General features: G+C 44.5%; 1 protein-coding gene across 6 annotated transcripts in view; it reads right to left on the reverse strand.

The window, feature by feature from the left end:
- Positions 1 to 24,176, reverse strand: part of LOC106606366 (syntaxin-binding protein 4) — a 170,822-nt gene that overhangs the window by 20,601 nt on the left and 126,045 nt on the right. For all 6 annotated transcript variants that reach the window (XM_045719569.1, XM_045719567.1, XM_045719565.1 and 3 more), the window contains 4 exons: positions 13,714 to 13,820; positions 12,728 to 12,869; positions 11,213 to 11,285; positions 906 to 1,000 (listed from right to left, as the gene is read on the reverse strand). In XM_045719569.1, the coding sequence (XP_045575525.1) occupies positions 906 to 1,000; positions 11,213 to 11,285; positions 12,728 to 12,869; positions 13,714 to 13,820 (417 nt within the window). The remainder of the gene's footprint in view (positions 1 to 905; positions 1,001 to 11,212; positions 11,286 to 12,727; positions 12,870 to 13,713; positions 13,821 to 24,176) is intronic.

Genomic DNA, 24,176 nt, shown 5'->3' on the forward strand with positions numbered 1-24,176 from the left:
TGAGGAATAGAGAGAGGGATGGGAGGATGAGGAATAGAGAGAGGGATGGGAGGATGAGGAATAGAGAGAGGGATGGGAGGATGTGGAATAGAGAGAGGCATGGGAGGATGAGGAATAGAGAGAGGGATGGGAGGATGAGGAATGGAGACAGGGATGGGAGTATGGGGAATAGAGAGAGGGATGGGAGGATGAGGAATAGAGAGCGGGATGGGAGGATGAGGAATGGAGACAGGGATGGGAGTATGGGGAATAGAGAGAGAGAGATGGGAGGATGGGGAATAGAGAGAGAGATGGGGAATAGAGAGAGAGATGGGAGGATAGGGAATAGAGAGAGGGATGGGAGGATGTGAAATAGAGAGAGCGATGGGAGGATGGGGAATAGAGAGAGAGATGGGAGGATGGGGAATAGAGAGAGGGCAAGTCTTCATTTTTATTTAACCTTTATTTAACTAGGGACTCACCAGGGCTAGTTCATCAGAACAGACACTAGGGACTCACCAGGGCTAGTTCATCAGAACAGACACTAGGGACTCACCAGGGCTAGTTCATCAGAACAGACACTAGGGACTCACCAGGGCTAGTTCATCAGAACAGACACTAGGGACTCATCAGGGCTAGTTCATCAGAACAGACACTAGGGACTCACCAGGGCTAGTTCATCAGAACAGACACTAGGGACTCACCAGGGCTAGTTCATCAGAACAGACACTAGGGACTCATCAGGGCTAGTTCATCAGAACAGACACTAGGGACTCACCAGGGCTAGTTCATCAGAACAGACACTAGGGACTCACCAGGGCTAGTTCATCAGAACAGACACTAGGGACTCACCAGGGCTAGTTCATCAGAACAGACACTAGGGACTCACCAGGGCTAGTTCATCAGAACAGACACTAGGGACTCACCAGGTCCAGTTTGTCAGACTTGAGACGTATGTGGGGGTCCAGGGTGATCTTGGGTTTGGCTGCAGACAACACTGTTCTCTGGGTGGGGGCCGAGCCTGCAAGGAGAGAGGACAGACAACTATAGTGTTAAAGTCTGTATTGGAGGGGCTATACGGGGTGGTATAAAACACTGTCCTGTCACCTCAGCAGAATATTGTCATGTTCTGTTCATTTCCAGATGATTCTACACTAACACACCACAGATACGGCTGTTTTTACACAATGGTTGTTCTGGTGTTTCCTCTCACAGAGTATCTGTCAATTATTAACTACTGTTAACAACCATAGTCTCAGAGGGAGGGAGAGAGGTTCAACGAGAGAGAGAAAGAGAGAGAGAAAGAGAGAGAGGGCAAGGGAGAGAAGAAGAGAGAGGAAGCAAGGGATAGGGAGAGAGACGGCGACAGGGACACCGAGTGCTACTGTATTAATTTAATGTTTTGTCTGTCCCAGTTTGTGTGTGTGTGTGTGTGTGTGTGTGTGTGTGTGTGTGTAAGAGTGTGTGTGTGTGTGTGTGTGGTGTTATGTTAGGGTGACCCCCTGCTGCGGCTGATATTTTCTGATTGCTTTGCCTGCCTCATCCCTCCCTCCCTCCCTCATCACTCCCTCGCTCTATCCCTCCCTCCCTCATCACTCCCTCGCTCTATCCCTCCCTCCCTCATCGCTCCCTCACTCTATCCCTCCCTTCCTTCCTGACTCCATCTCTCTCCCTCCATACCTTTATCCCTCATCCCTACCTCCATGTCCCTCTCTCTCTCTTCCCTCCCTCTATCCCTGTCCTCCCTCCCTTCTCTCTCTCTCCTCCCTCCCTCTATCCCTCTCCTCCCTCCCTCCCTTCTCGCTCTCTCCTCCCTCCCTCTATCCCTCTCCTCCCTCCCTTCTCCCTCTCTGTCCTCCCTCCCTGTATCCCACTCTCTCTCCTTCCTCCATTCTCCCACCTTCCTCCCTCCCTCTCTCTCCTCCCTCCATTTATCCCTTCCTCCCTCCTCCCCTATCCAATGAGGGTATTTAGCGACCTCCTGAGTGACAGGTGGGTTTCCATGACAACAGGGGGGCGTGAACAGCAAACCTGGTTTCAAAAAACAGATAAAGCAACACCTCACGGCACAACGCCTCTCCCCCATGTGACCTACTTGTTGTGTGTATGTACTGACACATGTAACTGATAGATGCACACACACACACACACACTACATGTGAATGTTTTAAATGGATGTAAATTGTAAAGTCTTTTGTCTGTTATGTCTTTTTGGTTATGTGTGGGACCCCAGTAAGACTAGCTGTCTCCATTGGCGTCGGCTATTAGGTTCCTAGTAAATCTCATCTAAATAATGACAAGCTTACTCGGTTTCCTTTTACCTCCTTTCCCTCCCCTGTGTCCACCTCCTTTCCCTCTCCTGTGTCCACCTCCTTTTCCTCTCCTGTGTTCACCTCCTTTCCCTCTCCTGTGTTCACCTCCTTTCCCTCTCCTGTGTCCATCTCCTTTTCCTCTCCTGTGTCCATCTCCTTTTCCTCTCCTGTGTTCACCTCCTTTTCCTCTCCTGTGTTCACCTCCTTTCCCTCTCCTGTGTCCACCTCCTTTTCCTCTCCTGTGTTCACCTCCTTTCCCTCTCCTGTGTTCACCTCCTTTCCCTCTCCTGTGTCCACCTCCTTTCCCTCTCCTGTGTCCACCTCCTTTCCCTCTCCTGTGTTCACCTCCTTTCCCTCTCCTGTGTCCATCTCCTTTCCCTCTCCTGTGTCCACCTCCTTTCCCTCTCCTGTGTTCACCTCCTTTCCCTCTCCTGTGTCCATCTCCTTTCCCTCTCCTGTGTCCACCTCCTTTCCTTCCCCTTTTCTCATCTATTTATTTATTTCTTTCTCTCTTTCATCTTTCTCTCCTCCATCTTTCTCTCCTCTTCTTCTGCCCTTATTGAAACACGTTTCATCCCATCACAACGGGAGTGTTTCACTTTGACTTGATACAGCACGTGGCAGCTGTATCAAACCAGGAGTATTACTGCAAACACTACACACACACACACACACACACACACACACACACACACACACACACACACACACACACACACACACACACACACACACACACACACACAACTATCTGATAATGTTGGATCAGTGATGTTGGATCAGTGATGTTGGATCAGTAATGTTGGATCAGTGATGTTGGATCAGTAATGTTGGATCAGTAATGTTGGATCAGTGATGTTGGATCAGTGATGTTGGATCAGTGATGTTGGATCAGTTAGTGCTTTAGCTTTGTGTCTGTCTGGGCAGTATGTCAACTGCTATAGATTGATTGGTTTGAATTGAATTGATGTGTACTTAGTTTCATTGTCTACTCTGAGACACCTGTCATCATTGACATCTGTCACCGCTGACAACAGCAGTCATCTCCAGCTTAGCCAATCGCATCGCTGGGATGGTGAGTGGTCATGATTACGAGAAAATAGGATTAGAGAAATGGTCACTGGTTGTCCTGACCCCTTGCATTGTGTAGGCTGCCTGGTGAAGGGAACAGGTGATGACTAGGCTGAGTCCCCAATGGCACTACTTTTGACCAAGGCCCATAGGAATCTGATAAAACATACATTCTTAGAAAAAAGGGTTCCAAAAGGGTTCTTCGGCTGTTCCCATAGGAGAACCCTTTTGGTTTCAGGTAGAACCCTTTTTGGTTCCAGGAAGAACACTTTTGGTTTCCATGTAGAACACTCTGTGGAATGGGTTCTACCTGGAACCAAAAAGGGTTCTTCAAAGGGTTCTACTATGGGGACAACCGAAGAACCATTTTAAGTTCTAGATAGCAAATGTTGTTTTCTAAGAGTGTAGTGCACTATGTAGGGAATAGCCTTCCCCTGTAGAAGGGTTAATACTATAGGTCAACCGATTCATTGGCATGGCCGATTAATTAGGGTCGATTTCAAGTTTTCATAACAATCGGTAATCGGCCCTTTTGGACGCCGATTATGGCCGATTACATTGCAATCCACGAGGAAACTGCGTGGCAGGCTGACCACCTGTTACGCGAGTGCAGCGTCAAAAGGACTTTGTGGCTGCAAGGAGCCAAGGTAAGTTGCTAGCTAGCAATAAACTTGCCTTATAAAAAACAATCAATCTTCACATAATCACTAGTTAACTACACATGGTTGATGATATCACTAGGTTAACTAGCTTGTCCTGCATTGCATATAATCAATGCGGTGCCTGTTAATTTATCATCAAATCACAGCCTACTTCAACTTTGCCAAACGGGTGATGATTTAACAAAAGCGCATTCGTGAAAAAAGCACAATCGTTGCACGACTGTACCTAACCATAAACATCAATGCCTTTCTTAAAATCAATACAAAGAAGATATTTTTTTAAACCTGCATATTTAGTTAAAAGAAATTAATGTTAGCAGGCAATATTAACTAGGGAAATTGTGTCACTTCTCTTGCGTTCAGTGCAAGCAGAGTCAGAGTATATGCAACATTTTGGGCCGCCTGGCTCCTTGCGAACTGTGAACCAATTTGCCAGAATTTGACATAATTATGACATAACGTTGAAAGTTGTGCAATGTAACAGCAATATTCAGACTTAGGGATGCCACCCGTTCGATGAAATACGGAACGGTTCCGTATTTCACTGAAAGAATAAACGTTTTGTTTTCGAGATGATAGTTTCCGGATTTCGACCATATTAATGACCCAAGGCTCATATTTCTGTGTGTTATTATGTTATAATTAAGACTATGATTTGATATTTGATAGAGCAGTCTGACTGAGCGGTGGTAGGCAGCAGCAGGGTCGTAAGAATTGATTCTAACTTTACTGCGTTTTCCAGCAGCTCTTATCAATGCTTGATCCACAGCGCTGTTTATGACTTCAAGCCTATCAACTAGGTTAGGCTGGCAATACTAAAGTGCCTATAAGAACATCCAATAGTCAAAGGTATTTGAAATACAAATGGTATAGAGAGAAATAGTCGACGCGTCATAATTCCTATAATAACTACAACCTAAAACTTCTTAACTGGGAATATTGAACCACCAGCTTTCAAATGTTCTCATGTTCTGAGCAAGGAACTTAAACGTTAGCTTATTTACATGGCACATATTGCACTTTTACTTTCTTCTCCAACACTTTGTTTTTGCATTATTTAAACCAAATTTAACATGTTTCATTATTTATTTGAGACAAAATAGATTTTATTTATGCATTATATTAAGTTAAAATAAAAGTGTTCATTGTTCATTCAGTATTGTTGTAATTGTCATTATTACAAATATATAAATAAAAATTGGACGATTAATCGGTATCGGCTTTTTTTGGTCCTCCAATAATCAGTATCGGTATCAGCGTTGAAAAATCCTAATCGGTCGACCTCTAGTTAATACGGTGCTGGAGGTAACCCTACCCCACAGCAGAACATTCAAATGAAGTGTTAAATGTTCCCATCATATATAACAGCAGAACATTCAAATGAAGTGTTAAATGTTCCCATCATATATAACAGCAGAACATTCAAATGAAGTGTTAAATGTTCCCATCATATACAGTGAGGGGAAAAAAGTATTTGATCCCCTGCTGATTTTGTACGTTTGCCCACTGACAAAGAAATGATCAGTCTATAATTTTAATGGTAGGTTTATTTGAACAGTGAGAGACAGAATAACAACAAAAAATCCAGAAAAACACATGTCAGAAATGTTATAAATTGATTTGCATTTTAATGAGGGAAATAAGTATTTCACCCCCTCTCAATCAGAAAGATTTCTGGCTCCCAGGTGTCTTTTATACAGGTAACAAGCTGAGATTAGGAGCACACTCTTAAAGGGAGTGCTCCTAATATCAGCTTGTTACCTGTATAAAAGACACCTGTCCACAGAAGCAATCAATCAATCAGATTCCAAACTCTCCACCATGGCCAAGACCAAAGAGCTCTCCAAGGATGTCAGGGACAAGATTGTAGACCTACACAAGGCTGGAATGGGCTACAAGACCATCGCCAAGCAGCTTGGTGAGAAGGTGATGTTAAGGGAATTTTCAATTTCAATAATGCATTTAATCTTTAACCAATTCACCGAGGTTTGTAAGACCCTGGGTTCACTAATAATTGGGCAAAGTCTCAGATTTTATAAAAAAGGTTCACAGATCTTTATTCATGAGAGCTCTAAAGTCAAAAATGAGGAGCCAGTCCTTTTATAATACACACACACATTCCTATCTTTAGACCACTCCCTGCTCAAACAACCACTACTTTTCCACTAACCACAAAGAACCAGAAATGTTGTCCCATTCTTCAAGGCTTTCACCTCCCCTCCCCTGTTGGGGCCCTCTTGGTTTGAAACCCTCTAATGATTTTCTATTATCTACTCTACAACTTCACTCTGTTTACATCCCTACTAAATAATATAACACCCTAGTATTACAATTCTAACAGATCTACCCACATCCTGGTTTTATCTTCTCATGATTCTCAAACATTTCACACTATTATACTGTAATACCCTTGTTTGAACCAGGTATTGAGTTTGTTTGTTATAATTAATTGGTATTATATTTAAAAGATGATTGAATTGCTCCTAAACTGTAATGTTGTTAATGCATTATGCTTTTTTAAGAAATATTGATTTAATGTATAAGTGAATAGTTTGTTTTACTTTGAAGTTTAAGTTTTGACCAATAAGGTCGCTTGTTAAGTTGTGGCCAATGGGAGTTGACCTGGTTAACGGGAGGGAAAAAGACGTTGATGAAAGGATGGACGTTTTACCTCAGGACGGTTGGTGAAGAAAAATTATAAAAGAAGACGACAGAACTAGAACAAAACACATTGCTACTAAGACATGAAGGGAAATACATGTTTTATTTAATAAAATAGTTGTTATAATTTTGTTAATACTTAGTAAAGACTGAAGCTACTGTCTCGTCGTGGAGGTATTTGCCAGCCTTGAGGTTAGCCTAGCATCGTGTGACACAGGGAGATAATTGCTTGGGAAGCTTAACGAGTTCGTGTTCCCATGGGGATATCGGTTACGGCTAAGGAGTACTGTCTGCATGGGTAGCTGTGCTTGCCTTGGACTTTGTGAGGAAACCTGCATGGAACTGCCATACTTCGCTGTGGGAATATCTACCAAGTAGTGAGTAACCACAATGTGAGGTGCTTTGAGCTCCAATGCGCGCCAACGGTTTATTTAAGCAAACTTGAAATCATTTGGACACGGGTTGTGCACGACTCATTGGGGTTTATTATTTTTATTTCTTTTGATGTTGTGTCTGAAAATGTATTTGTGTTTGAAAATGTTTTAATACACATATGGAACGTTATGTATGTTGCCTTGGTGGAGTCATTGATTGTTTCAATTTAATTTAATGCATGGGATGGTTTATCCTGATTCAATAACAGAAACCTATAATCATTTCATCTGAAGTTAATACCCTATTGTCATAACCCTAGATAGTTTACAATAGGAATTCTTATTGGAGATGTCCTTCTCACCTAACATCCTGTCATGACGTTGGCCTCTTTTGGTACAGGGAGGACAGTTGACCCCTCCCTTTTGCACACAATCCACCCTGTGTGTAAAGGGTCGTAAAAACTCTAAAATTCCAGGAGAGTCTCTGACCAATGGCCCATCGAGAGACACAGGAAATTCTTCCAACTCATAGAATTAGAGAGCCAAGCGACATTTTGTGTTCTGGAGAAGGTATGGAAGATTGGTGAAGAACACAGCTACGAACTGATCCGCTCGGTACCATTTTGTGATACTCAGAAGAGACAATATAGCCATATTACCATAAAACTGTTTATATAATATACTCAGTTTAAGACTTGCCTCATATGGGTGTATGGAATGTATTAATAAGGATAAAGCTTTTGTAAGACATTGAGATGCTATGTACTGATGTAATGTGATAGAATTGTATTTCTGTAACCAAATCTAACTCAGTCATAGGCACGCCCCAGGGACACATACAGGACCAGGCGTCATTTGACCAGCCTGTTCGATGGGCACTATAAAACACTCCCTGATTTACATTTCTACAGACCAGGCCTACACTCCGTGGCCACATAGGTTCTACCATCTAATTCCTCTACTGAAAGTGAACCATACCACGTGGTTAACTTTTAGACTTATCAATACTGACAGAATAAGAACAAGTTTTTGATATTAATTATTAGTCTGCAGCTAAGTAAATTATATCATTGAACGCGAAGACCAACGAAGCAACCATTCGATGACGACATTAATGAATGTCGCTCTGAAAGATCCATTCTAACCGAGAGAGAGAGAGAGAGAACGCGGACAAAACTCCCCAACAGAACTACTCTCCAACAAGAATCAGAACGACACACTGAGCGTAAATATATATATTGATTGCAATTGTTCCCGAATGAGTGAGCCTTCAATTGTCAATTGTTAATGAACTCTGTGTAAACTTCTCAGCTGACCATTTATGACCCATTGTTCAACAGGCCGACCAGCCTGTTTAGCCAGTAGGGCACATTCCGATACCAATCCTTTGTGACAATAATTACTGTTTGTATGTTTTTCTGTTAATTACTTAGTGTAGTAAATAAATGATTTTAAGACAATTGATGTATGGATGATTTTAGTAAAGACTGGGTTCGTGCAGATACAACAATTTACGACGTTTGGAATGAGACTGGACTAGAGGTAAATACACCATTTAAACTAGGAGATAATCGGCCTATACTATAATAGAATATAATATTATAGTATAGGAAAGTTATATTAGGAAAATTATAGCTTTGTAATCTGAATATTCTCCTTGGTGCCCAGACCTCCTAGTTAATTACAATTAAACGATTAATCAGTTTAATCGCGTGATAATAATTACAGGGAGCTAATTGATAAACATATATTCCGTTTAATGGTACCCCCAAAGACACGACAATCCCATGCTGCTGAGATACTCTACATAAGTTAATATTGTGAGAGTCATATTCGAGCCTGGTGAGAGGGTTACAATACAATTTCAGAATGGAACCCTTTAGTCATTATTCAAACACATACAAATTATTCTATCAGGTGACAACAGTTGGTGCGATTATTCGCAAATGGAAGAAACACAAAAGAACTGTCAATCTCCCTCGGCCTGGGGCTCCATGCAGATCTCACCTCGTGGAGTTGCAATGATCATGAGAACGGTGAGGAATCAGCCCAGAACTACACGGGAGGATCTTGTCAATGATGTCAAGGCAGCTGGGACCATAGTCACCAAGAAAACAATTGGTAACACACTACGCCGTGAAGGACTGAAATCCTGCAGCGCCCGCAAGGTCCCCCTGCTCAAGAAAGCACATACACATGCCCATCTGAAGTTTGCCAATGAACATCTGAATGATTCAGAGGACAACTGGGTGAAAGTGTTGTGGTCAGATGAGACCAAAATGGAGCTCTTTGGCATCAACTCAACTTGCCGTGTTTGGAGGAGGAGGAATGCTGCCTATGACCCCAAGAACATGGAGGTGGAAACATTATGCTTTGGGGGTGTTTTTCTGCTAAGGGGACAGGACAACTTCACCGCATCAAAGGGACGATGGACGGGGCCATGTACCGTCAAATCTTGGGTGAGAACCTCCTTCCCTCAGCCAGGGCATTGAAAATGGGTCGTGGATGGGTATTCCAGCATGACAATGACCCAAAACACACGGCCAAGGCAACAAAGGAGTGGCTCAAGAAGAAGCACATTAAGGTCCTGGAGTGGCCTAGCCAGTCTCCAGACCTTAATCTCATAGAAAATCTGTGGAGGGAGATGAAGGTTTGAGTTGTCGAACGTCAGCCTCGAAACCTTAATGACTTGGAGAAGATCTGCAAAGAGGAGTGGGACAAAATCCCTCCTGAGATGTGTGCAAACCTGGTGGCCAACTACAAGAAACGTCTGACCTCTGTGATTGCCAACAAGGGTTTTGCCACCAAGTACTAAGTCATGTTTTGCAGAGGGGTCAAATACTTATTTCCCTCATTAAAATGCAAATCAATTTATAACATTTTTGACATGCGTTTTTCTGGATTTGTTTGTTGTTATTCTGTCTCTCACTGTTATAAATAAACCTACCATTAAAATTATAGACTGATCATTTCTTTGTCAGTGGGCAAACGTACAAAATCAGCAGGGGATCAAATACTTTTTTCCCCTCACTGTATAACCGCAGAACAGAAGGGTCTTTCGTAGCACATATTTCACTATGAACTCTTCTCTATATTTTCGTAGTGGTAAGGCATATGACTATGTTAAAATGCCCTGCTGTGTTATCATGCCAGCGTGGTGCTGCTAGAAGACACAACCCTTAAATCCTATTTTAGCTGACGGTTACTATGTTAATATGGCAAACCTACAATATCTCGTTTTTGAAAACGTTGGGATGAGAGGGGAACCCTTAAACAGAGACATTCATATGCTGTTGTTACAGTAGTACACACACACCGCCACACACACACACCGCCACACACACACACACACACTTATACACACACACACACACACACACACACACACACACACACACACACACACACACACACACACACACACACACACACACACACACACACACACACACACACACACACACACACACACACACACACACAGACAACCCAATCTAGAGGAACATGAAAGCTTGTTGGTCTTAATTCCATATATATTGTGAATCTGTTAACCTGCTTTGACCTGTTAACACCTCTCCTACCCTCCTGGCCTCTAGGGCACCCTGCTAAAAATCCTGACACATACACACACACACACAAACATACAGACACACACACACACCCCACCCCCAGACACACCCCACTGCGTTGCCAGCCACACTCTGATTAAATCCCAACTCCTTTTTAATCCCCAATCCCTGGTTTTCACTTCACCTCACCACCTTCATTTAGTGAGTGTTAAATAAACACAGTGTGTTTGCGTACGTGCCAGGTGAGACATGGGGGGGGTGGGGGAGAAGTCTGAGAATGACCGTTTTTCTAGAGGACATCGAAGGTTCTCTGACAGGCTTTTCTATAACTAGGTCATAGAGGGGGGGAGTAAAAAGAGAGTAGGAAGGGAGAGAGAGAGGGGTGAGAGAGAGGGGTGAGAGAGAGAGAGCGAGAGAGAGAGGTACAGTAGATAGGAGGAAGAGAGAGAGAAAGAGCGAGAGAGAGAGGGACAGAGAGGGGCACAATAGAAAATAGGAGTGAGAGAGGAGTAAGGGAAAGGGAAGAACTCAGCTGGGTGAAGTAGTAGAGAAAATATGATATTATAATTGATATTTAATCGTACCTGAAATGTGTATATCTGGAGGGCAGATGTCAGGGGAGGGAGAAGGCAGCGGGGCAGGTTCCCCCGTACGGATCTACACAGAGAAGAGGAGAGGAGGCTGTTGGAATTGTACAACAAATATTAACTCACTGAGCTACAAGAGGCCAAGAGCTAAGTATCAGCCTTCATCAACATTACATCAGACTAGAGCAGAAACCTACAGACCTGTATCAACATTACATCAGACTAGAGCAGAAACCTACAGACCTGTATCAACATTACATCAGACTAGAGCAGAAACCTACAGACCTGTATCAACATTACATCAGACTAGAGCAGTAACCTACAGACCTGTACCAACATTACATCAGACTAGAGCAGTAACCTACAGACCTGTATCAACATTACATCAGACTAGAGCCTTAACCTACAGACCTGTATCAACATTACATCAGACTAGAGCCTTAACCTACAGACCTGTACCAACATTACATCAGACTAGAGCAGAAACCTACAGACCTGTATCAACATTACATCAGACTAGAGCAGTACCCTAGAGACCTGTATCAACATTACATCAGACTAAAGCAGAAACCTACAGACCTGTACCAACATTACATCAGACTAGAGCAGAAACCTACAGACCTGTACCAACATTACATCAGACTAGAGCAGTAACCTACAGACCTGTATCAACATTACATCAGACTAGAGCAGAAACCTACAGACCTGTATCAACATTACATCAGACTAGAGCAGTACCCTACAGACCTGCATCAACATTACATCAGACTAGAGCAGTAACCTACAGACCTGTATCAACATTACATCAGACTAGAGCAGAAACCTACAGACCTGTATCAACATTACATCAGACTAGAGCAGAAACCTACAGACCTGTATCAACATTACATCAGACTAGAGCAGAAACCTACAGACCTGTATCAACATTACATCAGACTAGAGCAGTAACCTACAGACCTGTATCAACATTACATCAGACTAGAGCAGTAACCTACAGACCTGTATGAACATTACATCAGACTAGAGCAGAAACCTACAGACCTGTATCAACATTACATCAGACTAGAGCAGAAACCTACAGACCTGCATCAACATTACATCAGACTAGAGCAGTACCCTACAGACCTGCATCAACATTACATCAGACTAGAGCAGTAACCTACAGACCTGTATCAACATTACATCAGACTAGAGCAGTACCCTACAGACCTGTATCAACATTACATCAGACTAGAGCAGAAACCTACAGACCTGTATCAACATTACATCAGACTAGAGCAGTACCCTACAGACCTGTACCAACATTACATCAGACTAGAGCAGAAATCTATCATCCCTGCCCTGAACCAGCGTACAATCGGAGGACTTTATTAATTATTTGATCAAATGTTACTTTATTCAACAGGTATATGATCTAACTACATTTAAGATGTGAAGAGGAAGAATGCTAACCTCGGGTGATGGATACTACTGAGAAGGAGGAGGAGAAGAGGAGGAGAGGAGAAGACTGACCTCTGGTGATCTGACGTGGACTTTTAAGCGTCCGGAGCTGTACCCGTTGCCAACGCTGCGCTGGACACCGTTGTGTAAAGACGTGCTGTTGGGGAACGGACCTTTACCAGGGATGAAAGCGATCTCCACCACCGCCTCTTGACTGGAGGGATAGATAGAAGAACATAGAACTTAGCAGTAGAACTTTACAACTTTAGAAGTATAGAACTATAAACTTATAACTTTACGACTTTAGAAGTATAGAACTATAAATTATAACTTTACGACTTTAGAAGTATAGAACTATAAATTATAACTTTACAACTTTAGAAGTATAGAACTATAAATTATAACTTTACGACTTTAGAAGTATAGAACTATAAATTATAACTTTACGACTTTAGAAGTATAGAACTATAAATTATAACTTTACGACTTTAGAAGTATAGAACTATAAATTATAACTTTACAACTTTAGAAGTATAGAACTATAAATTATAACTTTACGACTTTAGAAGTATAGAACTATAAATTATAACTTTACGACTTTAGAAGTATAGAACTATAAATTATAACTTTACAACTTTAGAAGTATAGAACTATAAAGTAGAACTTTAGAACTATAAAGTATAACTTTATAAGTATAGAACTATAAAGTATAACTTTAGAACTATAAAGTATAACTTTAGAAGTATAGAACTATAAAGTATAACTTTAGAAGTATAGAACTATAAAGTATAACATTAGAAGTATAGAACTATAAAGTATAACTTTAGAACTATAAAATATAAATTTAGAACTTTAGAACTATAAAGTATAACTTTACAACTTTGGAAGTATAGAACTATAAAGTATAACTTTACAACTTCAGAAGTATAACGCATATTATCTCACATTATTACTTTTGATTTCATCTCACAAACTTGTAGTATATAAGTTTTCGTACACACCAACACGTCCACCCCCACACAATTCAACCCCCACCCCCACACCATCTGATATCTCACCTAAATTTGACCTTGTTGACCATGCTCTTAGCCTCCTCGTGGGTCACACCTATCAAGGACTCCTTGTTGATGGCAATGAGCTGATCCCCTGGCCTCAGGCGCCCATCCTGCAAATGGGGGACAGCAGAAAATACGAATTACAAAAACGTTATTCTACATGCAATGTGGACATTTGTTTTTGGCTTTACACACATAAAAACAGACATGAAAACATAATCAGGAGAACCTCATCCTTTAAATAATTCAAAAAAACTATACACAAGTGGTGCTTACAGTGTGTAACATACAGTTTATCAGTAGACTACAGTTCATCAGTAGGTTGATGGGCAGCAGGTAGCCTACTGGTTAGAGCGTTGGGCCAGTAACCGAAAGGTTTGTGGATTGAATCCCCGAGCTGCCAAGGTCAAAATCTGTCATTCTGCCCCTGAACAAGGCAGTTAACCCACTGTTCCTAGGCCGGCATTGTAAATAAGAATGTGTTCTTAACTGACTTGCCAAGTTAAATAAAGGTAAAAAAATATATAATAATTGTGTGTAACATACAGACAGAGCAGAGCAGACAGACAGAGCAGACAGACAGGCCAGAGCAGAGCAGACGATGCAGGTGTCCTGTTCTACATGATGCTGCATGTTGGCACAATGTGAGCAGAGGGCAGTTTTTCTAACAGCTAGAAAGGCCAACACATCACATCAGCAGTAATATGAGAATTCTCTCTCCACTGTCATTAACCGTCAGGGACACCCCAAGAGGAGGAGCGGTATAATGGAATATAGAACCTTCTAGCATCACAATGTCCAGGTTCTATGGAACCTTCTAGAATCATAACATTCAGGAAAACATAACTGAAAAATCTATGTCAGAGCAGAGAGCCTCTGATCCTTCTACATCCCATTACATGGCTTTGGAAAATATACATGACACACAAAATTAAGAGACCAGCAGGATAGAGACAGGATTGGGATGAGGAGAGGGTGGGCTGTTTCCATACAAGAAAACATCTCTATGACGGTCATACCACCAACCAAGAGTTACATGCACACACACACACACACACACACACACACACACACACACACACACACACACACACACACACACACACACACACACACACACACACACACACACACACACACACACACACACACACACACGCCTGCACACTCTCTCACACACAAACACATCCACTCTCTCTCACACACACACACACACCTGGTTTTACTGTAAGAGAGAAAGCTCATCTGCTCTACTCTCACATCGTGTACTGTAGGACTTTAAAACGAGGCAGACATTGTGTTGGAGTTATTTTTAGGGTGCTTAGATTGTGGATGATTTATTAGCTGAGGAAATGAGCTGCTGTATGTTTTACTGTTTGATGACTAGCATTTGGTTCAACAGCCTCTTAGGAGTCACTACATTTAACATCATGTATCCTGTTGTTTTACAGTATTTCACAAGGACGCCGCTAACAGTAGCTAAGCCTTATCCCATTCTGGGGGAATGTTGACAGTTGAAAAGGGATTTTACTTGCTTGCACATGTACTTTCCCAGCAGCATACCACCCTACATCCTACTGCTGGCTTGCCTCTGAAGCTAAGCAGGGTTGGTCCTGGATGGGAGACCTGATGCTGCTGGAAGTGGTGTTGGAGGGCCAGTAGGAAGCACTCTTTCCTCTGGTTCCCCCAAAAATATCTCAATACCCCAGGGCAGTGATTGGGGACATTGCCCTGTGTAGGGTGCTGTCTTTCAGATGGGACGTTAAACTGGTGTCCTGACTCTCTGTGGTCACTAAAGATCCCAGGGCACTTATTGTAAGAGTAGGGGTGTTAACCCTGGTGTCCTGGCTAAATTCCCAATCTGGTCCACATACCATCATGGCCACCTAATCATCCCCAGCTTCCAATTGGCTCATTCATCCCCCTCCTCTCCCCTGTAACTACTCCCCAGGTCATTGCTGTGAATGAGAATGTGTTCTCAGTCAACTTACCTGGTAAAGTAAGGGATAAAAAATAAGTACTGACACTCACTTCACTACAGTGGTTAGCTAAACACTGAGGTAGCTGGTCTTGGACCAGAGGTTGCATGGGTATGTGAGCTAAACACTGAGGTAGCTGGTCCTTGATCAGTGGTTGTCTGGGTATGTGAGCTAAACACTGAGGTAGCTGGTCCTGGATCAGTGGTTGTCTGGGTATGTGAGCTAAACACTGAGGTAGCTGGTCCTGCATCAGCGGTTTCCTGGGTATGTGAGCTAAACACTGAGGTAGCTGTCCCGGACCAGTGTACCAACAGATCTGGTACCAGGCTAACTGAATATTAGTAGAAGTATATTCAGTTTATTGTATCTCATACACCTGATGGTCAGAATGTGAGATAGCAACACCCTACTGTTCTGTTCTGTGAAACAGCTCTGGGGTCTGCTGTGGCTGTGTGCTCTGTGGTTCTGGGCCTGCCGTGGCTGTGTTCTCTGTGGTTCTGGGCCTGCCGTGGCTGTGTGATTCTGGGCCTGCCGTGGCTGTGTGATTCTGGGCCTGCCGTGGCTGTGTGATTCTGGGCCTGCCTTGGCTGTGTGCTGTGTGGTTCTGGGACTGCCATGGCTGTGTGCTGTGTGGTCCTGTGCTCTGTGCTCTGCCACCACTGTGTCATGGTTAGGAAGCTGTCTGGCTCTGTACAGTGTTTCCCAACCCTGGTCCTCCAGTATCACCAACGGCCCAACCCTGGTCCTCCAGTACCACCAACGGCCCAACCCTGGTCCTCCAGTATCACCAACAGCCCAACCCTGGTCCTCCAGTACCACCAACAGCCCAACCATGGTCCTCCAGTACCACCAACAGCCCAACCCTGGTCCTCCAGTATCCCCAACAGTGTTTCCCAACCCTGGTCCTCCAGTACCCCCAACAGTGTTTCCCAACCCTGGTCCTCCAGTATCCCCAACAGTGTTTCCCAACCCTGGTCCTCCAGTATCCCCAACGGCCCAACCCTGGTCCTCCAGTATCCCCAACAGTGTTTCCCAACCCTGGTCCTCTAGTATCCCCAACAGTGTTTCCCAACCCTGGTCCTCCAGTACCCCCAACAGTGTTTCCCAACCCTGGTCCTCCAGTACCCCCAACAGTGTTTCCCAACCCTGGTCCTCCAGTATCCCCAACGGCCCAACCCTGGTCCTCCAGTACCCCCAACGGCCCAACACTGGTCCTCCAGTATCCCCAACGGCCCAACCCTGGTCCTCCAGTACCACCAACCCTGGTCCTCCAGTACCACCAACAGCCCAACCCTGGTCCTCCAGTACCCCCAACAGTACAGTTTAGTTGTATCCCTGGTCCTCCAGTACCCCAACAGTACAGTTTAGTTGTATCCCTGGTCCTCCAGTACCCCAACAGTACAGTTTAGTTGAATCCCTGGTCCTCCAGTACCCCAACAGTACAGTTTAGTTGTATCCCTGGTCCTCCAGTACCCCCAACAGTACAGTTTAGTTGTATCCCTGGTCCTCCAGTACCCCAACAGTACAGTTTAGTTGTATCCCTGGTCCTCCAGTACCCCAACAGTACAGTTTAGTTGTATCCCTGGACCTCCAGTACCCCAACAGTACAGTTTAGTTGTATCCCTGGTCCTCCAGTACCCCAACAGTACAGTTTAGTTGTTTCCCTGGACAAACACACCTCATTCAACTCATTGAGGCTTGATGATTAGTTGACCAGTTGAATCAGATGTGCTTGTCCAGGGTTACAATAACAATGTGTTCTGTTGGTGGTACTGGAGGACCAGGGTTGGGCTGTTGGTGGCACTGGAGTTCCAGGGTTGGGCTGTTGGTGATACTGGAGGACCAGGGTTGGGCTGTTGGTGGTACTGGAGGACCAGGGTTGGGCTGTTGGTGGTACTGGAGGACCAGGGTTGGGAAACACTGTTGTGGTACTGGAGGACCAGGGTTGGGAAACACTGTTGGTGATACTGGAGGACTAGGGTTGGGCCGTTGGTGGTACTGGAGGACCAGGGTTGGGCCGTTGGTGGTACTGGAGGACCAGGGTTGGGCTGTTGGTGGTACTGGAGGACCAGGGTTGGGCCGTTGGTGGTACTGGAGGACCAGGGTTGGGCCGTTGGTGGTACTGGAGGACCAGGGTTGGGCTGTTGGTGGTACTGGAGGACCAGGGTTGGGCTGTTGGTGGTACTGGAGGACCAGGGTTGGGCTGTTGGTGATACTGGAGGAGCAGGGTTGGGCTGTTGGTGGTACTGGAGGACCAGGGTTGGGCTGTTGGTGGTACTGGAGGACCAGGGTTGGGCTGTTGGTGATACTGGAGGACCAGGGTTGGGCTGTTGGTGGTACTGGAGGACCATGGTTGGGCTGTTGGTGATACTGGAGGACCAGGGTTGGGCCGTTGGTGGTACTGGAGGACCAGGGTTGGGCTGTTGGTGGTACTGGAGGACCAGGGTTGGGCTGTTGGTGGTACTGGAGGACCAGGGTTGGGCTGTTGGTGGTACTGGAGGACCAGAGTTGGGCTGTTGGTGGTACTGGAGGACCAGGGTTAGAAAACACTGATATAGAACAAAGATATCAGTTGCACTATGTATGTATGTATGTATGTATGTATGTATGTATGTATGTATGTATGTATGTATGTATGTGTATGTACAGTTGAAGTCAGAAGTTTACATAAACCTTAGCCAAATACATTTAAACTCCGTTTTTCACAATTCCTGACATTTAATCCCTGTCTTTGGTCAGTTAGGATCACCACTTTATTTTAACAATGTGAAATGTCAGAATAATAGTAGAGAGAATTATTTATTTCAGCCTTTATTTCTTTCATCACATTCCCAGTTGGTCAGAAGTTTACATACACTCAATTAGTATTTGGTAGCATTGCCTTTAAATTGTTTAACTTGGGTCAAATGTTTCGGGTAGCCTTCCACAAGCTTCCCACAATAAATTGGGTGAATCTTGGCCCATTCCACTTGACAGAGCTGGTGTAACTGAGTCAGGTTTGTAGGCCTCCTTGCTCGCACACACTTTTTCAGTTCTGCCCACAAATTTTCTATTGGATTAAGGTCAGCGCTTTGTGATGGCCACTCCAATACCTTGACTTTGTTGTCCTTAAGTCATTTTGCCACAACTTTAGAAGTAATCAAATCAAATCAAATTGTATTGGTCACATACACATGGTTAGCAGATGTTAATGCGAGTGTAACGAAATGCTTGTAGTATGCTTGGTGTCATTGTCCATTTGGAAGACCCATTTGCGACCAAGCTTTAACTTCCTAACTGATGTCTTGAGATGTTGCTTCAATATATCCACATAATTTCCCCCCCTCATGATGCCATCTATTTTGTGAAGTGCACCAGTCCCTCCTGCAGCAAAGCACCCCCACAACATGATGCTGCCACCCCCGTGTTTCACGGTTGGGATGGTGCTCTTCGGCTTGCAAGCCTCCCCCTTTTTCCTCCTAACATAACGATGGTCATTATGACCAAACAGTTCTATTTTTGTTTCATTACACCAAAGGACATTTCTCCAAAAAGTACGATCTTTGTCCCCATGTGCAGTTGCAAACCGTAGTCTGGCTTTTTTATGGTGGTTTTGGAGCAGTGGCTTCTTCCTTGTTGAGAGGCCTTTCATATTTATGTCGATATAGGACTCGTTTTACTGTGGATATAGATACTTTTGTACCTGTTTCCTCCAGAATCTTCACAAGGTCCTTTGCTGTTGTTCTGGGATTGATTTGCACTTTTCACACCAAAGTATGTTCATCTCAAGGAAACAGAACGCGTCTCCTTCCTGAGCAGTATGACGGCTGCGTGGTCCCATGGTGTTTATACTTAAGTACTATTGTTTGTACAGATAAACGTGGTACCTTCAGGTGTTTGGAAATTGCTCCCAAGAATGAACCAGACTTGTGGAGGTCTACAAGTTTTGTCTGAGGTCTTCGCTGATTTTGTTTTATTTTCCCATGATGTCAAGCAAAGTGGCAGTGAGTTTGAAGGTAGGCCTAGAAATACATCCACAGGTACACCTCCAATTGACTCAAATGATGTCAATTAGCCTATCAGAAGCTTCTAAAGCCATGACATAATTATCTGGAATTTTCCAAGCTGTTTAAAGGCACAGTCAGCTTAGTGTATGTAAACTTTTGACCCACTGGAATTGTGATACAGTGAATTATAAGTGAAATAATCTGTCTGTAAAGAATTGCTGGAAAAATGACTTGTGTCATGCACAAAGTAGATGTCCTAACCGACTTGCCAAAACTATAGTTTGTTAACAATACATTTGTGGAGTGGTTGAAAAAAACTGTTTTAATGACTCCAACCCAAGTATAGGTAAACTTCCGACTTCAACTTTATATATCTATTTCTCTATGTCTCTATCTCTCTATTTACAGTAATTATTTAGTGTCTTCAGTAATTATTGGGACAGTGAAGCATGTTTTCTTCTTATGGCTCTATACTTCAAAAGTTTGGATTTGAAATCAAACAATGACTATGAGGTTAAAATGCAGACTGTCAGCTTTAATTTGAGGGTATTTTGATCCATATCGGGAGAACTGTTTAGAAATGACAGCATTTTATGTACATAGTCACCCCATCTATCACGCTGCAGGTGAAAGGTGCAGCATGGACAACCCTTCCCATCCTGCCCCCTCCATTAGTGTCAGCTTTCCAGAGAGGTTTGGAATATGGACAACCCTCATCTATTCCCTCACACCCTGCCCTCCCCCATCCTACCCCTCTCCTCTCACCTTTTCCTATCAGTGTCATATTTCTGGGGGGGGCAGATGGGGGACAGGACAGGAAGTGCTGTGGGGGTGGTAGAGGCTAGATGGTAGGGAGAAAGAGGGCAGGGGGACAGGAAGTGCTGTGGGGGTGGTAGAGGCTAGACGGTAGGGAGGTAGAGGTCAGGGCGTACTGTGGGGTCGTAGAGGCTAGATGGTAGGGAGGTAGAGGTCAGGGGGACAGGAAGTACTGTGGGCGTAGTAGAGGCTAGATGGTAGGAAAGTAGAGGTCAGGGAGTGCTGTGGGGGTGGTAGAGGCTAGATGGTAGGGAGATAGAGGTCAGGGAAGTACTGTGGGGGTAGTAGAGGCTAGATGGTAGGAAGGTAGAGGTCAGGGAGTGCTGTGGGAGTGGTAGAGGCTAGATGGTAGGGAGAAAGAGGGCAGGGGGACAGGAAGTGCTGTGGAGGTGGTAGAGGCTAGATGGTAGGGAGGTAGAGGTCAGGGAAGTACTGTGGGGGTAGTAGAGGTTAGATGGTAGGAAAGTAGAGGTCAGGACAGGGAGTGCTGTGGGGGTGGTAGAGGCTAGATGGTAGGGAGGGTAGAGGTCATGGGAGTGCTGTGGGAGTGATAGAGGCTAGATGGTAGGGAGGTAGAGGACAGGGGAACAGGGAGTCCTGTGGAGGTGGTAGAGGCTAGATGGTAGAGAGGTAGAGGTCAGGGAGTGCTGTGGGGGTGGTAGAGGCTAGATGGTAGGGAGGTAGAGATCATGGGGAACAGGGAGTGCTGTGGGGTGGTAGAGGCTAGATGGTAGGGAGGTAGAGGACAGGGGAACAGGGAGTGCTGTGGGGGTGGTAGAGGCTAGATGGTAGGGAGGTAGAGATCATGGGGACAGGGAGTACTGTGGGGGTGATAGAGGCTAGATAGTAGGGAGGTAGAGGACAGGGGAACAGGGAGTGCTGTGGGGGTGGTAGAGGCTAGATGGTAGGAAGGTAGAGGTCAGGGGGACAGGGTGATGGCCTAAGTAAGCAGGGTCCTAAAGGGCTGACCTTCACAGTCTGTGTGTCTGTCCTGTCCTGCTGTCCTGTCCTGCTGCTCAAGGGACTGTGGGGACTCTGACACGTCCCCTTCACACTTGAGCTAATTGGGAAGCAGTCTGCATCACTTTATCTCTCTCTCTATCCATCCCTTCCTCTCTCTCACTCTCTCCAACCCTCTCCATCCCCCTGTCTCTCTCCATCCCACTGTCTCCATCTCGCTCTTTCCATCCATCCCTTTCCCTCTCTCTCTCCAACCCTCTCCATCCCCCCTGTCCCTCTCCATCCCACTGTCTCTTTCTCTCTTTTTCTTCACCCCTCTCTCTCTCCCTCTCTGTCTCTAACTCTGTCTCTCTGTCTCTAACTATGTCTCTAGCTCTGTCTCTCTGTCTCTAGCTCTGTCTCTCTGTCTCTAGCTCTGTCTCTAGCTCTGTCTCTCTGTCTCTAACTATGTCTCTAGCTCTGTCTCTCTGTCTCTAGCTCTGTCTCTCTGTCTCTAGCTCTGTCTCTCTGTCTCTAGCTCTGTCTCTCTGTCTCTAGCTCTGTCTCTCTGTCTCTAGCTCTGTCTCTCTGTCTCTAACTCTGTCTCTCTGTCTCTAACTCTGTCTCTCTGTCTCTAACTCTGTCTCTCTGTCTCTAGCTTTGTCTCTCTGTCTCTCTGTCTCTAACTCTGTCTCTCTGTCTCTAGCTTTGTCTCTCTGTCTCTCTGTCTCTAGCTCTGTCTCTCTGTCTCTAGCTCTGTCTCTCTGTCTCTAACTCTGTCTCTCTGTCTCTAGCTCTGTCTCTCTGTCTCTAGCTCTGTCTCTCTGTCTCTAACTCTGTCTCTCTGTCTCTAGCTCTGTCTCTAACTCTGTCTCTAGCTCTGTCTCTCTGTCTCTAGCTCTGTCTCTCTGTCTCTAGCTCTGTCTCTCTGTCTCTAGCTCTGTCTCTCTGTCTCTAGCTCTGTCTCTCTGTCTCTAGCTCTGTCTCTCTGTCTCTAACTCTGTCTCTCTGTCTCTAGCTCTGTCTCTCTGTCTCTAACTCTGTCTCTCTGTCTCTAGCTCTGTCTCTAGCTCTGTCTCTCTGTCTCTAGCTCTGTCTCTCTGTCTCTAGCTCTGTCTCTCTGTCTCTAGCTCTGTCTCTCTGTCTCTAACTCTGTCTCTCTGTCTCTAACTCTGTCTCTCTGTCTCTAGCTCTGTCTCTCTGTCTCTAACTCTGTCTCTCTGTCTCTAACTCTGTCTCTCTGTCTCTAGCTCTGTCTCTCTGTCTCTAGCTCTGTCTCTAACTCTGTCTCTCTGTCTCTCTGTCTCTAACTCTGTCTCTCTGTCTCTAGCTCTGTCTCTCTGTCTCTAGCTCTGTCTCTCTGTCTCTAGCTCTGTCTCTAGCTCTGTCTCTCTGTCTCTAGCTCTGTCTCTCTGTCTCTAGCTCTGTCTCTCTGTCTCTAGCTCTGTCTCTCTCTAGCTCTGTCTCTCTGTCTCTAGCTCTGTCTCTCTGTCTCTAGCTCTGTCTCTCTGTCTCTAGCTCTGTCTCTCTGTCTCTAGCTCTGTCTCTCTGTCTCTAGCTCTGTCTCTCTGTCTCTAGCTCTGTCTCTCTGTCTCTAGCTCTGTCTCTCTGTCTCTAGCTCTGTCTCTCTGTCTCTAGCTCTGTCTCTCTGTCTCTAACTCTGTCTCTCTGTCTCTAACTCTGTCTCTCTGTCTCTAACTCTGTCTCTCTGTCTCTAACTCTGTCTCTCTGTCTCTAACTCTGTCTCTCTGTCTCTAACTCTGTCTCTCTGTCTCTAACTCTGTCTCTCTGTCTCTAACTCTGTCTCTCTGTCTCTAACTCTGTCTCTCTGTCTCTAGCTCTGTCTCTCTGTCTCTAACTCTGTCTCTCTGTCTCTAGCTCTGTCTCTAGCTCTGTCTCTCTGTCTCTAACTCTGTCTCTAGCTCTGTCTCTAGCTCTGTCTCTCTGTCTCTAACTCTGTCTCTCTGTCTCTAGCTCTGTCTCTCTGTCTCTAACTCTGTCTCTCTGTCTCTAGCTCTGTCTCTAACTCTGTCTCTCTGTCTCTCTGTCTCTAGCTCTGTCTCTCTGTCTCTAGCTCTGTCTCTCTGTCTCTAGCTCTGTCTCTCTGTCTCTAGCTCTGTCTCTCTGTCTCTAACTCTGTCTCTCTGTCTCTAACTCCATTTCTAAGTAGAGCAGATTGATGTTACCATGTCGACATGTCTAATGTAACTCCATTTCTAAGTAGAGCAGATTGATGTTACCATGTCGACATGTCTAATGTAACTCCATTTCTAAGTAGAGCAGATTGACGTTACCATGTCGACATGTCTAATGTAACTCCATTTCTAAGTAGAGCAGATTGACGTTACCATGTCGACATGTCTAATGTAACTCAATTTCTAAGTAGAGCAGATTGACGTTACCATGTCGACATGTCTAATGTAACTCAATTTCTAAGTAGAGCAGATTGACGTTACCATGTCGACATGTCTAATGTAACTCAATTTCTAAGTAGAGCAGATTGACGTTACCATGTCGACATGTCTAATGTAACTCAATTTCTAAGTAGAGCAGATTGACGTTACCATGTCGACATGTCTAATGTAACTCAATTTCTAAGTAGAGCAGATTGACGTTACCATGTCGACATGTCTAATGTAACTCAATTTCTAAGTAGAGCAGATTGACGTTACCATGTCGACATGTCTAATGTAACTCAATTTCTAAGTAGAGCAGATTGACGTTACCATGTCGACATGCCTAATGT

Source organism: Salmo salar, chromosome ssa06 (genome assembly GCF_905237065.1).
Source record: "Salmo salar chromosome ssa06, Ssal_v3.1, whole genome shotgun sequence".
Classification (NCBI taxonomy): Eukaryota; Metazoa; Chordata; class Actinopteri; order Salmoniformes; family Salmonidae; genus Salmo; species Salmo salar.